This window comes from Eschscholzia californica, unplaced genomic scaffold (genome assembly GCF_041429995.1).
Source record: "Eschscholzia californica isolate CP2 unplaced genomic scaffold, dmEscCali1.0.p SCAF_6, whole genome shotgun sequence".
Taxonomy (NCBI): domain Eukaryota; kingdom Viridiplantae; phylum Streptophyta; class Magnoliopsida; order Ranunculales; family Papaveraceae; genus Eschscholzia; species Eschscholzia californica.
In genome coordinates this window covers 36,724,808-36,738,654 of record NW_028238483.1, presented here as the reverse complement: position 1 = coordinate 36,738,654, position 13,847 = coordinate 36,724,808, and the positions used below count along the sequence as shown (strand labels likewise).

Sequence of the window (13,847 nt, the reverse complement as noted above, 5' to 3'; positions counted from 1 at the left end):
CTATTATTTAGGATAAAATTGTTAGAATAGTACATATAATAGTTAGGGGTTGTTTAGTAATTTGCCTTTTAAGGGCCTTTTAGTCTTTTATCATTAGTATATATTTGTTAAGTTGTAAACCTAATTCATAGAATGAGATTCATAGCCTCCACAATGTTTCTCCTCTTCCTTCTTCTCTATGATTATTGTTATTAATTTCACATGGTATCAGAGCATGGTTGCTGAAGTTTTTCTCAATTTTGGTAGATTGGAGAAGAAGGATGGTATTATTTTGCTTTGGTTGTATTCCACAGGTAGTTTTGTGAAGTGGTTTTACTGTTGGGGAAGAAGTGGTTTTATTGTTGGAGAAGAAAGGATTGAAAGAAGGTAGTTTTTGGAACCCGTTTTAGACTGGGCGGTTTTTCTTTGGGAAGAAACTGGAGTAGCAAAAGTGGCAGTTTGGCTAAATATTTAGGTGGATTTATTGGCAGTTTGGTATGGGAATGATTTGGAGGTTTTATATTTGGCGGTTTTAATGGAGGTGGTTTTAAGGGGGAATCATATAAAGAGGCAGTTTGGATTTAGAAGGTAGTTTTAGTTTGGTACTATTGGCGGTTTTGAAGGGTGCTCAAAAGTTTAGTGGTGGTTTGAGAATTTATTGGCGGACTTGTTGGGCGCTTTATTCTGGAGGTTTGGAGATTGTTGGTGGTTTAATCAAATTGGTGGGTAGTTTTTGTTGGGAAAAGATCTTCAATGGAGGTTTTGGCTTGGTAGTTTGGGAGGTTTTGGCTTGGTAGTTTGGGGAATACGATTTTTAGAGGGAATCAAGAGTGGTGGTTTTGTAAGGATTTGTTGGTGGTTTTTAAAAGGTGGTATTTGAATTTGGTTTTGAGAAGAGGCAGTATTTGGATCGGAAATAATAAAGGTAGTTTTGGTGAGAAGATGGGTTTTGACTGGTCATTTGAAGGACTTTTTTGGTTGAAGTTTTTGCTAGCTGAGAAATTCATTTTCTTTAAGGGATCGTTTGGCCGTCGCTTGAAAATCATTTTCTTCAAGGGACCATTTGGCTGCTGCAGGAAAATTATTTTCTCGTTGCAGATCTGGTATTGTAACTTCGCACTTCTTCTTCGTATTTCTTTAGCTAGTCTGTTTGGTAAAAAAAAAAAAGGAGTGGTTTAATGGTTTAGTTTGGTTATTAGTTTCGTTATTCTTCACGGAATTTTTGAATGAAAAAAAAGTTTTGAATGGTATTAAGTGGTATTGAGTGGTAATATTGAGTGGTTTCGGTGGTTTTAATTTGTTAGATGGATTGAAATTGAATGGTTTAGGAGGTATTTGAATGGTAGTTTTGAATATTTGATTTGAGTGGTTTTAGATAAGGTCGTTATGGAACTTGGAGGAGGTGGTGTTAGTGAAAAATTTGAAAGTGTTTTTGGATTTTGTCATTGCTTGTTGGTAGTGAATTTGTTGGCGGTTTTGATTTGCATTGGAAAGTTGGCAGTATTGCATTTGAATGTTTGGCAATATTGCATTTGCATCTTCTTCCTCCTTCTTTGGGCAATATTGCATTTGCATCTTCTTATCCTCTTTGGGCAATATTGCATTTGAATCTTCTCCCCCTTTAGCAATATTGCATTTAAATGTTGGCAATATTGCATTTGCATCATCTTCTCTTCTTTGGGCAATATTGCATTTGAATCTTTTTCCTCCTTTGGACAATATTGCATTTGCATCTTCTTCTCTCCAACGATTGCATCTTCTCCGTTTGCAGTTTGGCAGTAATTTGCAGTATTGAATTTTGGTTCGTAGTATCAGATTTTGGTTTTGCAGTTTAGCAGTATTGGATTTTAGTTTGCAGTATTGGATATTGGATTTTGGTTGGCAACATCGGATTTTGGATTTTGGTTGGCAGTATAGGATATTGGATTTCCGATTTTGGTTTGCAGTATTAGATATTAGATTTTGGTTGGCAACATCGGATATTGGATTTTAGTTGGCAGTATTGGATATTGGATTTTGGTGGGCAATATTGGATTTTCGATTTTGTTTGCGAGTATTGGATTTTGGTTTAGCGGTTTTGTAGTAATTTGCAGTATTTGGTTTAGCAGTGACTTGTTCACCAAGTCACACTCGGTTCCACGCTTTCGTTGGTTAGCTAGCAAACTCTCGATGCTTTTCGAAATCGCACCGTGAGTTTGAGGGAGGGTGTTAGAATAATACATATAATAGTTAGGGGTTGTTTAGTAATTTGCCTTTTAAGGGCCTTTTAGTCTTTTATCATTAGTATATATTTGTTAAGTTGTAAACCTAATTCATAGAATGAGATTCATAGCCTCCACAATGTTTCTCCTCTTCCTTCTTCTCTATGATTATTGTTATTGATTTTAACAAAAATAACCTCTTTTTGAAAGTCAACGCCGTGATTTTCAAATTTTACTATCGTAGGAAAGGATCCCTAACACGAATGATGGTTTGGGTAACGATTTCTCCATCGTCAATCTCCATAACACTAAAAGGTTCTTCTCGGATAAAAGACGATGGATCCGTCATAATAATTTCTTGATCACCATGTTTGAGTATCTGCTTGGTTTAATCTTCTTCATTAGTATGTATAATTATGTTCACTATCTATAGTGTCTCTTTCGCGATCTTTAGGATTTTTAACTTGTGACCTTTAGAGTCTTTTTATTTTATTTTTGTAATCTCAAACTCCTTTTTTTTCGTGTTGTATTTTTTGATGTGAGTTTCATTAGTAGTAGATGTGTTTGATTAAAATGAGAATTTGAGCTTCTAAGTTTATCATGAACTTTTACCCTTTTACACTTAATGCAAAAACTTCAACATACATGATCTTAGAGAAAGACAATATTTTAATTTCAGAATATGCTCATGCGACTAAAAGTTTTGAAGTGGTGGAGTAGAGATTGTCTATAAGAGCAGCTCCAACGTGGGTGGGGCTGGGGCTCCCAATTCAAATTTTGGGAGCCCCAGCCCCAGCCCCAGCCCTCCAACCCGGGAGCCCCGGGGCTGGGCTCCCGGTGGGGCTGGGAGCCCCATGCTCCCGGGCTCCCAGCCCCAAATATAGCCGTTGGGGGTCTCCCAACGGCTATTTTGGGGTGGATCCCCTTTGGTGGATCCCCTAAAAAGGGGATCCACCCCACCTTATTTTATTTTTTTTTAATTTTTTTAATTTTTTTTTTAAACTAATTTTTTTTTTAATATTCTTATTATTTTAAATACTACTTTTTTAAGTATTTTTCTCTAATTTTTATTTTTGTGTTTTTTTTTTGTGTTTATCTTTTTGAAATTATCTCTCTCGAATAATATCACATTTTAATTCATAGTCGAAATCTAATAATTTATAGTCGAAATTTAAAATCAAAATTTCGCACACATACTTCGCACACGTATAATATATTGATTTGGGAGCCCCGGTTGGGAGCCCAACGTTGGAATTGAGGAAAGCCCCGGGACTCCTAAAATTCAGGGGCTCCCAAAATTGGGAGCCCGAGCCCCACGTTGGAGTTGCTCTAAAGAAATTTGAAATGAAAATTTTGAATTTTTTTTTAATCTACTTGACTAATATTGACCGACTGGTCAGTGTGAGTGAAATGTGACTCGCAAATTTGCTTATTGATCGAATCAACCCAAATGGGAGTGTAGCATGTAGAAGTTTTGAGAGTATATAGAAGAATTTCCTTACAAACAATTGTACATTCAACCTATGAATTTCTAATGTAGCCACCTTTATCCATATTTACAGCTTCCATTTGACTTGTGAGAGTTAAATGAGTCTGAGAATGAATTAAATGGTTGGATTTGGAGATCAATGGCGTGCTCTTGGATTAATTGTTCAACAAGTAAAACTCTTTGGCATGTCAAATCTGCCTCAAACTTCTGCCAATAGACTACCTTCTTCCCCTGACACTAAAATCTCTTCCTCTCCCCAAATTTGATTCACAATCATAACATTTTCACCTTTAAAATCCAACCCTCATCCACACTTCCCCATCACCATTAAACCTCTCCCCCCTCTCTCTCTCTCTCTGTCTCTAATGGAGATGAATCACAACAATCTAACACCAACTATCTACTTCCCAACAAGAAGACTAACACAGGAAGACCTTCAAGCTCAACAATGGCGTTTAATAGGAAGAATATGTTGTCCATATCAAATATCCATTTACTCTTTCATAAGTTGCATTAAAAGAACCTGGCCATTATCTGATCCAGTATGCATTAACACAATTAGAAACAGAACAAATATGTTCATATTCAGATTTAACAACAAAGGTGATTTTGATAGAGTTCAAGAAGGTAGACCTTGGATTGTTATGAAATTTCTTCTGATTTTATCAACATTGTCTAATGAAAGAGATAAGTATTCAGTTGAATTAAACAGAGAGAAATTCTGGGTAAGAATCATAAGTATTCCTAAATCATTACAAACTGAAGACTTGATCAGGGTTATAGCTTCTCCTCTTGGTCATGTTTGGGGTTTTAATCCTTCAGATTGTTCTAAAATTATAGCTGATTCAATTAAAGTTCAAGTTTTTATTGATGTTAGAAGACCATTACCCAAAGGTTGTAGAGTTATATTTGCTAATAATCATGAAATTTGGACTCCTTTTTACTATTATAATTTCCCAAGATCAATTTGTAGGGTTTGTAGAGTTATTGATCATCCTGTCTCGCATTGTTTAGAGATTCCTAACCCTGTTCCTAATCCTGTTCCTGATCCTGTTCCTAATCCTATTCCTGATCCTGTTCCTAATCCAGAACTCATTTCTGATACTACCCAAGCTGAATCCATAGAAGATCAGATAGAGGTTAGTGATGATGGGGAAGGAAGAAGTCCTGAGAAAAGAAAGTTCAGGGAAACTGGGTTGGAAGAAGAAGAAGAAGTACTCCTAGGATCCACTAGCATTTCAAAGAAACTGAAAGAAACAAAAACCCAGATGAATCAAGAGTTGGTAAACAGAGAAGTGATGAGTTTGCTAATTAAACAATTACCAGTACCAAATGTGATCTCATCTTCATCATCCTCACAACAGGTCTGTTCTTGCTATAGTTTCTCTTTAATAAATTTTAAGTTTTTTAGTGTGTTTTTGTTTGTGGGTATTTGAGTATTATTGAGTTGCAGGTACTAATGGCAGAAGAAGATCAAACTGAAACAGAGAGAAACCCTCATCCTCAAAGGCTCATAGAGGTGGAAGAGGTGGAAGAAACTAGTAGTGAGGAGGAAGAGTTTCTAGAGCAAGAGGAGGAAGATGGTGAGATGGAAGAAGTTGATTAAAGCAAAAAAGTAGTATGAAGAAGTTTTTTGAAATCAAAGTCCAGAAGAAGGTTGTGGTTGAATCTGCTAATGAGTTGAATCCTCTGTTTTTAGTGATTTTTTGTAAGAGTGATTCAACTATTTTGGTGTTAATTTATATTATCTGGACTGATCTACTAGATGTTGTGTCTGTCTAAATTTTGGCTATGCTAATATGTAATATCATACTTGTTTTTAACAAAGAGAGTAGAATGCAAACCTTTTCTTGTTTTATAAGAAGCTCAAATGTGCTTGAAACTTCATTGGAGTGAATGTCTCTAATTCACACCCTGAACATTGAAATATTATGAATTTTAACCCCACTTGGAGGATCTGATATTTACTAAGTTTCAAGTTGGCACTCATATTTCTCATCAAAAAAAAAAAGTTGGCACTCATATAGCTCAAACTCTAGACATTGTGGAACTCAAACCACTATCATAGACAACCATCCTCGGCTTTCACACAAACATAATTCTATTGAATTGTTGGAGAGGCCTCCTAGTAAGGGTTCTGGGCAGGTGATCTGTTTAGGGTTAGCCTAGTCGCAACAAATTACCTCTAACAACACATTAAACAAGAAGTGGAAATGTAAATAGAAGTGTGACAAAGGCATCAAAATCTTTTAAAAATATGTTCGCTGATTCTAAAGAAACCAAAAAAAGTTGAATCTAAGTGCCTGACGTCCAAATTGAAAAAATCACTGCACTTTCAATATTCCTATTGAGAAGCTACATAAACCAGTATATAGCATCACAAATTGCAAACTTTCTATCACCATCTCAACTGCCAAAAAGCAAGGAAAGAACAAAAGCTTGAAAAAAAATCAAAATCCAAATTACTCGAATGTAGAACTAGCTGCTGGTCCAGCACCATAGTTACCACCTCCACGGCCAAAGCCAGGTCTTCCACCAGGACCCTGTCAATTCCAATGTTACGATTAAAATAAGTGAAGATAATCACAAGAAAAAAAAGAAAACAATTTAATGAACTTATGCTCAGACTCTGGAGTTTGATGTCTAAGTTATCGACCAATGTATTAGAGTTAAAGATATGTGCAGTCTACTATATCCCCTGAAAATATAAAGCAGCAGCTCAAGCTCAAACAGTAATATTAAATTTCAAATCCATCAAATCATAAGCTCATCAAGATAAGATGGACAAGAACTCCAAAGCTTTTCAGTTATTCAGTAGGTCAGTAAGGAGGTAATCCATAATCAGTTCAGTTCAACTTAAGATCCACTTATGAGCAAGTAACTAGATTTGGACAAAGGTAAAAGAATCAAACACACGCCCCTATCCTCTGAAATTCACTTCCAAATAAGAGAAAGCGATCGCCATGACATCTACTTCCTTGAAAGCAATAACCCAACAGAGAGGTATCAGGGACCCCTTGATACCAACTACAACCTAATTAACATCTGATAAACAACTAATTATGGCTCTTGGAAACAATTATTCGGGCTATTGCTATATTTTCGAGTGTTAACTTTCTACAAAACGTAATAATGGGCATAAAGTCATTAAGCAAAATCCTATGAAAAATAAAATACGTAATATATATATATATATATATATATCAGGTTTGTTGTCTATTTTCATGTATCGTCCCTAAACATGTTCATCGGTTCATTCTATCCGGTATAAACAACTTAGTGATGATACACCCACACATGGTAACAAAAAGAAAGTAAATATTTCATTCGTAAGTAGTACAAGTGATACTCCGATCCATTAATTCTAGTAGCAAGTCATATGAGTTAAAGTTTACCCCAAATGAAGGCTTGTAATCAGCTGGTGCTCCTCCTTTTTCACCGCCGAACTCCCCTGGAGGTCCTCGTGGTCCTCCACGATATCCATCTCGGTCACCAAATCTAGGACGTTCACCCTCAAACCTTGGTGGTCCTCTGAAACAAACACATTTGCATCATCATCTCAATAAAACATAACAAAATCAAAATGAGATCATTAAATTAAAATTGGGAAAACCCTAATTACCGTGGACGATCTCCAGATGGTCCCATTGGCCTTCCGGGCTTAACAGATTTCTTCAGAGTTGCGGGAACAATCTCTGATGGAAGATTCAAGTAAGTTCTTAGGAACTCAATTCCATCATTAGTAAGGTACCAGTAATAATGCATCCAAGCGAAGGTTTCACGAACATATTCCTTCGATTTGAAGCTCTGCATAAGCTTAATCACTTGAAGGTTTGGTACATCAATGTCTGGATGTTTAGCCAGATTGTAATCTTTCTTTGCGTAACAAACTCCCTCTGAAATCATTTCCAAACAATCAATTAAGAAAAAAAAACTAGGAGAAATACGATTTGAATCAGTAAAAGTACAGGATATAATAAAGAAAAAGATTAACCTTGGAAGAGGTACTTGGAGATCTCACGGCGATTCTTCTCTGATATGATCTAAAATGAAGAAGATGATTCTAAGATATTAGGGTTTGTTATGGTGAGTAAATCATGAGGGAGAAAGAAGTAAGAGGGAGGAATTCTGCTTACCATGGTTGCGATGAGATGGAGACGACGACACTGAAATCTCTCTCTCTCTCTCTTCTTTAGCTGCTGCGCAGAGAAGGAGAAAAACCCTAGATTTGTTTCATTTGTACCCTCAGTTTGGTCTAGTAAAACCCTAGAAGAGGGACGTTATATGGGCACTACCAAATTTACTAAGCCCAAAACCCTATCAAGGGCACTTTATACAAGGGGCGCCCATTAGTTTGCTATAGACACCTCTTTAAACAACTAAAGTGGTCCCTTGTTTTGAAAGACCATCTGCTTAGAAAAATTGAGAAGGTTACCCGTTTGGGGGAAGAGTAAAGCTAGAAGAGAGTACAATTGAAAACTTATTCCAAACTCCCAATAAATCGACAATTTCTATTTTAGATACTAACTTGTTTTCTCTCTTTTGATAAACGTTTTCGCTCTACACGGGCAATTGATTCTCGTTTAGGTTCGGGGTATGTCAACTTTTGCCGCTTATATCATTTTTATTTGGGGAAACAAATTACTTTTCCCATTTGCTTTCCCCGAGCCTCCACCATTTATTCTCTACACATTTTTTTCTTTTTTTCAAATCTTTCTCTATCTTATCCTCATCTTCTTTTTATTGTTCACCTCAAATCAACGCCTCCACCGTCTATTCTCTCTCTTTATCTATCTTTTCTAGTGAAGGGACCAAGAGAGCTCCTTCGATTGAACTCGTGTTCTGGTTGGGAATCCTCCAAATTAAATTGGTGTTCCAACGAAGGGGGTCTTCCGGTTTGTAGAACGACGGGGAGAAGAAAGGGAGGAGAGAGCGAGAGGAAATGGAGGTGATATACATAGCGATGGTCGGAGATATACATAGCGATGGTCAGAGGTGATAGTATAGTTAGAGGTGGAAGGGGGATGAAGAAGGTAGACACATGAGCAATGGTAGTGGTGTTGGCTAGAGGTGATGGCTGGAATTGGTGGTCGAAAATGAGGAATAAAAAGTTTTGATGCTGCAAATTTTTTTGATAAAACTTACATTTCTTTTTAAAATTTTGTGCCCCTTAAAATCTTTGTGTTTCTGACTGCCTATGTATATAGTATTTTGAAAGAAAAAAAAAAGATTACGACACTACTTAGTATGAAGGTAAGTTATAGATAAATGGTCGTGCATCCTCCAAAATACGTCGTCATGAGAAACAATCGGCAAATTAAAAATACAAAAAAAAACAAAATTTAATAATAATTTACAAAAAAGTCACAAGGGCAATTTTGATGATTTGACAAATACTGGGTGTTAAAACGAACTGTTTGAAACACATAAAGACCAAACGAACTGCCAAACAAAATTGAGACCAATATAACCAATTGGGAACCAAAACGACCAATTGAGCCTTTATATATATGAATGTATTTATTTAAAGATCTGTGCTTAGCCGTCAACTTGTCCTCCAACATTTTTTGTATATGTCATGTGGCGCTAATATCTTCACGTTTTAGTTTGCTTGAAGGAATAATTATCTATTTTGAAACAAACATAGAGAGAAAGACATTTTCAACAAAAAAAAATAGACAAAAAAAATAAATAAATAAAAAAATAAAAATAAAGAGAAAGACATGAAGGAGAGGTTGTGGTCCTTTGAGGTATAAGAGAAAAAAAAACCTATTTTCACACCCAATAATTTTTATACCCCATCAAATTTTCTACTTTTTCACACCCCAAACTCAATCAAGTGGTTTGGTCAAGTGTCACTTATTTTCAACGGAAAAAAGTGTCACTTTCACAATCATATTCCTTTGTTATCACCAATTCAACCCCGCGAAGAAGAACCGTGTTTTAAGCCGTAAATACAACAAATATGAAGGGCATTTATAGAAAAACAAGTACAATATAACCGAGTAAGCGTGACATTAAAGATGAAGAATAGGTCTCACCTTTCCCGCCACACAAGTTACTTGCATACGCTATAATACCAACTACCATACTAACTAAACATAACCGTCTCTTCTCTCTCTCTCTCTCTAAAAACCCTAACTTTCTCCCTCCCCCTCTATCTAAAAGCTCTAACTTTCTCTCTCTCTCTCTCTCTAAAAATGCATACAACTCAGTCCCATTTTGCCATTTTCGGCCGTTCCATCCTCAGCTCTCGTAAAAACCAAGTGATATCAATGGAAACTACTAACAACACAGATCAAGATTCCGATGACCTAGAACTTTTCCAAAAACACATCTCCGATCGTTTCTTATCTTTACCGGGAGATTCATTTCTTTCAATCAATTGGGTTAGTAAACTCTTAGATGTATTTCTCAGTTGTGAAACAGAATTCAAATCTATTCTAACTCAAAATTCATCAAATTTAAATAAACCACATCTTGATCGTTTAATTCATGAATTACTTGATCGTACTGTAAAATCGTTAGATATTTGTAATGCAATTACTAATAGTATTGAATCGATTCATCAATGGAGAAAAATTGCTTCAATTGTTGTTTCAGCTCTTCATGATGATGAGAAGAATCATCATCATCATCATCATCATTTAGGAGAAGGTCAAATTCGAAGAGCTATAAAAGCTTTAAATTCACTTCATAAAGCTATGAAGATCAATGGAAAAGATGAGAGTATTATACCTAAAATACCAGAAAGAGCTTGGTCTTTTGGAAGAAGAGTCACTTCTTCTCCTGGTTCTGTTTCTTCAAATTTTAGGTCAAATTCATGGAATTTATCGAGGAATTGGTCAGCTTCTAAGCAAATTCAAGCAATGTCGATGAATTTAATGGTTCCTCGTGGATGTGAACTAATTGGATTAGGTTTACCGATTTATATAATGAGTATTGTGTTAGTATTTGTTATGTGGTCGCTTGTTATAGCAATTCCATGTCAAGATAGAAATGGATTAGCAAATCAATTTCAGATTCCTCGACAATTAAGTTGGACCATTCCGATTTTAGGTTTACAAGATCGAATTGTAGATGAATGGAAGAAGAATAAAGGATCAATTGGATTGTTAGAAGAGATTTCGAGGTTGGAAAAATGTAGCAAAGTTTTGATTGAATTAATCAATTCAGTTCAATTTCCTGTAAATGAAGAACAAGAAAAGAGGATTAAAGTTGAAGTTATTGAGTTGAGTGAGATTTGCAGAAGAATGGAAGAAGGTTTGGTTCCGTTACAGAAACAAATTAGAGAAGTTTATCGTCAGATTGTAGAAACCAGGTCAGAGGTTCTTCATTTATTAGAACTAAATGGTAAATTTTCATCATCTATTTTATAACAATATAAAACTTAGTCTATTATTGTTATTTTTATTCCAAGCTTTTCTCAATCAAAGTGAGAAAGTCTTAAAAAAATTATAGATGGATTTATTCTTTTGATTTGTTCATGATTTGACGTTTATATTCTTTACCATAAGAAAATTCAATATAAGATTTGGGTTTGAAAATTATTTGAATCCGCCATCGACAAATAGTTGAACATTTCCTTTATCAAATTTTCAATTTTATATTTGAGCGAATCAAGAGAAGAGAAGTACTACATACACTAGAGTTATGCAATATGTCGAATTCAAAGAAATATGACACCAGAATAAACGATATTTATTGGGCCAAGTAGTCACTGACAACACTACCAAATTTGTAAGCATCAACGTGTTACCACCCAACGAAAGTTAGGTCGATCCCCATACCAGATATGATAATGTAACAGCAACTCTTGACAAAGTGCACAACCAAAACTAGATACTTAGATAACAGGTAGATAACTCAAAAGGAAATTACTTGCATTTCTATTGCAGTTCATGTCATAAATTACAAAAAAGAAGCATTAACAGAATACAAATGAAAACTGTTCGGAGAAGAAAGAGTACATTTTATCGCCTTCCTCGAGATTTGCTATCAAAATGATGAGCTTTCTTCTTCTTCTTTCGAATCAACACAGTTGGACCACCACCTTCTCTAAATGGCATCCCCATTAGAGCAAGTAATTTTTGGGCTTCTTTATCTGTTTTAGCTGTAGTTGTTATACAGACATCCATACCTCTTGATTTACCTAGAGCGTCATATATTATCTCTGGAAACACGCTTTGTTCACGCATCCCAATGCTGTAGTTTCCATGCCCATCGAAGCTATTAGGGTTTACACCTTGAAAATCCCTTGTTCTAGGAAGACCCAAGTTGATCAATCGATCCAAAAATGAGTACATCATCTGCATTTCATCAAGTGTATTAAGTGATAATCATAAAAGTAATGATTCCTATACTAAGGAGCAAGATCGATTAGTATATTCTTGATATGTTCAAATGAGAACGACTCCAATAATGATTGTCATCTTTCTAATGTGGGTAAGCAAACCGATGCCCATGATTGTTCGTATAAGGAAAAAGAGTCTAAATTCGAAAAGACCAAGCAAAACCATATATGTTATAGCATCACAAGGGGCAGGTTTTACCAGTGAACTCAACTACTAATCGAATGACGAGCAAATAGATTTCAAACACCATTTTACTTATCTTCTCTCTATCTTACAAACCTGGAAAAAAACTAACAGCTAAATTTTAACTTCCCTATATATGTAAGGAACACATTGGACTAGTGGAAGCAAAAATTGCCCCAGCCTTGCAAGAAATGAAATATTGATTCGTGGGTGAGTTCTAAGATAAAGCATTAGCTTAGATATGTAAATTGTCCATCTTCGAATTCAAAACTCAATAAAAAGAAGATACAAAAGTGAAAGCAATTTTAAATACGAGGGAAGAAGAACCTACATTTCCTCTGAGCGTCACGGCAATACCAATAGGTTGACCTTCTCTAAGCTTAAAGGTAGCAATAGACACTCTTGCTCGAGTCTTTACGGGTCTTTGCCCGGTAATGATTGCCAAATCCTTCATTGCAGCGTCTAACCCCTTAGAATTTTGTGCAGCTTCTCCAATACCACAATTCACAACTATCTTTTCGATCTTCGGGACCTACCCAAGTTCAATATTGCAAAAATCAAAACAAAATAACTACAAACTAGAAGTTTATAGCCCTAGATTTGGGTGTATTTTCCAATTCACATCAACATTGCAAAATATAGAACAACACAAGTTCACATTCCCAAATACTGAATACAGTAGTAAAAATCCCTAACAAAATAAAGGTGAAATAGCATGAATACGAACCCTAATTCCAAAAGCAAGAATATCATAAGAAATAGCTAAAAGATAAAATTTGGAACCCCAATTCCCCCCACAATTTCTAGCTTTTGCACCCAACACAAATCATTTCTCATTCTAACACCCACCATATAGCCAACTATAACCTACTCAGAGATTACAAAATTTACAAGATAAGAGCTCAAGTCAAAATTCCCAAAACCCTAAAATCAGAAAGAAGGAGAGAGTATATTACCTCAAGCATATTAGTATAATTGAACTCCTCTTTAAGCAAAGGAACAATCTTTTCCAAGTAAGTAGTTTTCAAACGGAACACCTTATCAGCTTCAGATTTATCCACCAAAACGATTCCACTTGAAGCTTTCACGAAAAACCCATTTCCATTTCTAGGGTTTACAAACTGGGTTGGTGTAGAAAATGGAGCTGAATTCACAAGTGCCCGACCGTGGAATGAAGAAGAACAAGAGGGCAATATCATCGCAGAGGACGCCATTAGCGGATTAGCTTTCCTTGGTCACACTCGTCTCTGTTCACTCCCCCCGGTAGGATTTCTAAGGGGATATGTTACAAATTAACCCCTAGAGATGTCTTTTATTACCGATTTAGTGAAACAAGCCTGAGATTGTGTTTTCTTGTGGAATTCTTTTGGTGGTTATATTGTAAATATATTCGATTAAGAGGGTACTCTATTATTTTTCATTTTGCACCAAATGGATAAGGACTTGTAGATAGAGAACTTCTACTCTCTAGTTTGTCCAGTGGGATTTCCCAATGCCTACGAGTTTTGATGACACAGAAACCTTGGTTTCTCTCAGAGACGGTTCAAGTGGAAGAGATAAATTTTTGTTTCTCTCACAGACAGTTCAAGTGGGAGAGAGAAATCTTTATTTCTCTCACAGACGATTTAAGTAGGAGTCCAA

The 13,847-nt window shown here is 35.7% G+C and overlaps 3 protein-coding genes and 1 pseudogene across 4 annotated transcripts; 2 read left to right on the top strand and 2 right to left on the bottom strand.

The window, feature by feature from the left end:
- Positions 1-3,515: 3,515 nt before the first annotated feature.
- On the top strand, positions 3,516-5,530 carry LOC147534309 (uncharacterized). Its single transcript, XM_086649668.1, has 2 exons — positions 3,516-5,033; positions 5,123-5,530. The coding sequence occupies exons 1-2, from the start codon at positions 4,035-4,037 to the stop codon at positions 5,273-5,275; spliced, it is 1,152 nt and encodes a 383-aa protein (XP_086505794.1). The 5' UTR covers positions 3,516-4,034; the 3' UTR covers positions 5,276-5,530.
- A 365-nt stretch (positions 5,531-5,895) lies between these two features.
- Positions 5,896-7,878, bottom strand: LOC147534308 (small ribosomal subunit protein eS10z-like). Its single transcript, XM_086649669.1, has 5 exons — positions 7,806-7,878; positions 7,664-7,712; positions 7,292-7,565; positions 7,065-7,200; positions 5,896-6,212 (listed from the first exon to the last, which is right to left on the bottom strand). Exons 1-5 carry the CDS (start codon positions 7,806-7,808, stop codon positions 6,132-6,134), a joined length of 543 nt encoding a protein of 180 aa, XP_086505795.1. The 5' UTR covers positions 7,809-7,878; the 3' UTR covers positions 5,896-6,131.
- Positions 7,879-9,723: 1,845 nt separating this feature from the next.
- On the top strand, positions 9,724-11,157 carry LOC147534307 (protein ROH1A pseudogene; annotated as a pseudogene). Its single transcript, XR_015228087.1, has one exon. The product of XR_015228087.1 is annotated as a protein ROH1A pseudogene (transcript).
- A 374-nt stretch (positions 11,158-11,531) lies between these two features.
- LOC147534306 (Ribosomal L5P family protein) lies at positions 11,532-13,833 on the bottom strand. Its single transcript, XM_086649667.1, has 3 exons — positions 13,163-13,833; positions 12,538-12,738; positions 11,532-11,978 (listed from the first exon to the last, which is right to left on the bottom strand). Exons 1-3 carry the CDS (start codon positions 13,418-13,420, stop codon positions 11,643-11,645), a joined length of 795 nt encoding a protein of 264 aa, XP_086505793.1. The 5' UTR covers positions 13,421-13,833; the 3' UTR covers positions 11,532-11,642.
- Positions 13,834-13,847: the final 14 nt, after the last annotated feature.

Bases quoted from the DNA above. Each gene is read 5' to 3' on its own strand.
- LOC147534309 (XM_086649668.1), top strand. From the start codon at position 4,035: ATGGAGATGAATCACAACAATCTAACACCAACTATCTACTTCCCAACA. The intron at 5,034-5,122 runs GTCTGTTCTTGC...ATTGAGTTGCAG, and splicing joins CTTCATCATCCTCACAACAG to GTACTAATGGCAGAAGAAGA.
- LOC147534308 (XM_086649669.1), bottom strand. The intron at 7,566-7,663 runs GTTAATCTTTTT...AAATGATTTCAG, and splicing joins CTCCAAGTACCTCTTCCAAG to AGGGAGTTTGTTACGCAAAG. The intron at 7,201-7,291 runs GTAATTAGGGTT...TGTTTGTTTCAG, and splicing joins CCATCTGGAGATCGTCCACG to AGGACCACCAAGGTTTGAGG.
- LOC147534306 (XM_086649667.1), bottom strand. From the start codon at position 13,420: ATGGCGTCCTCTGCGATGATATTGCCCTCTTGTTCTTCTTCATTCCAC. The intron at 12,739-13,162 runs GTAATATACTCT...GAACTTGGGTAG, and splicing joins ATTATACTAATATGCTTGAG to GTCCCGAAGATCGAAAAGAT. The intron at 11,979-12,537 runs GTAGGTTCTTCT...GATGAAATGCAG, and splicing joins CCGTGACGCTCAGAGGAAAT to ATGATGTACTCATTTTTGGA.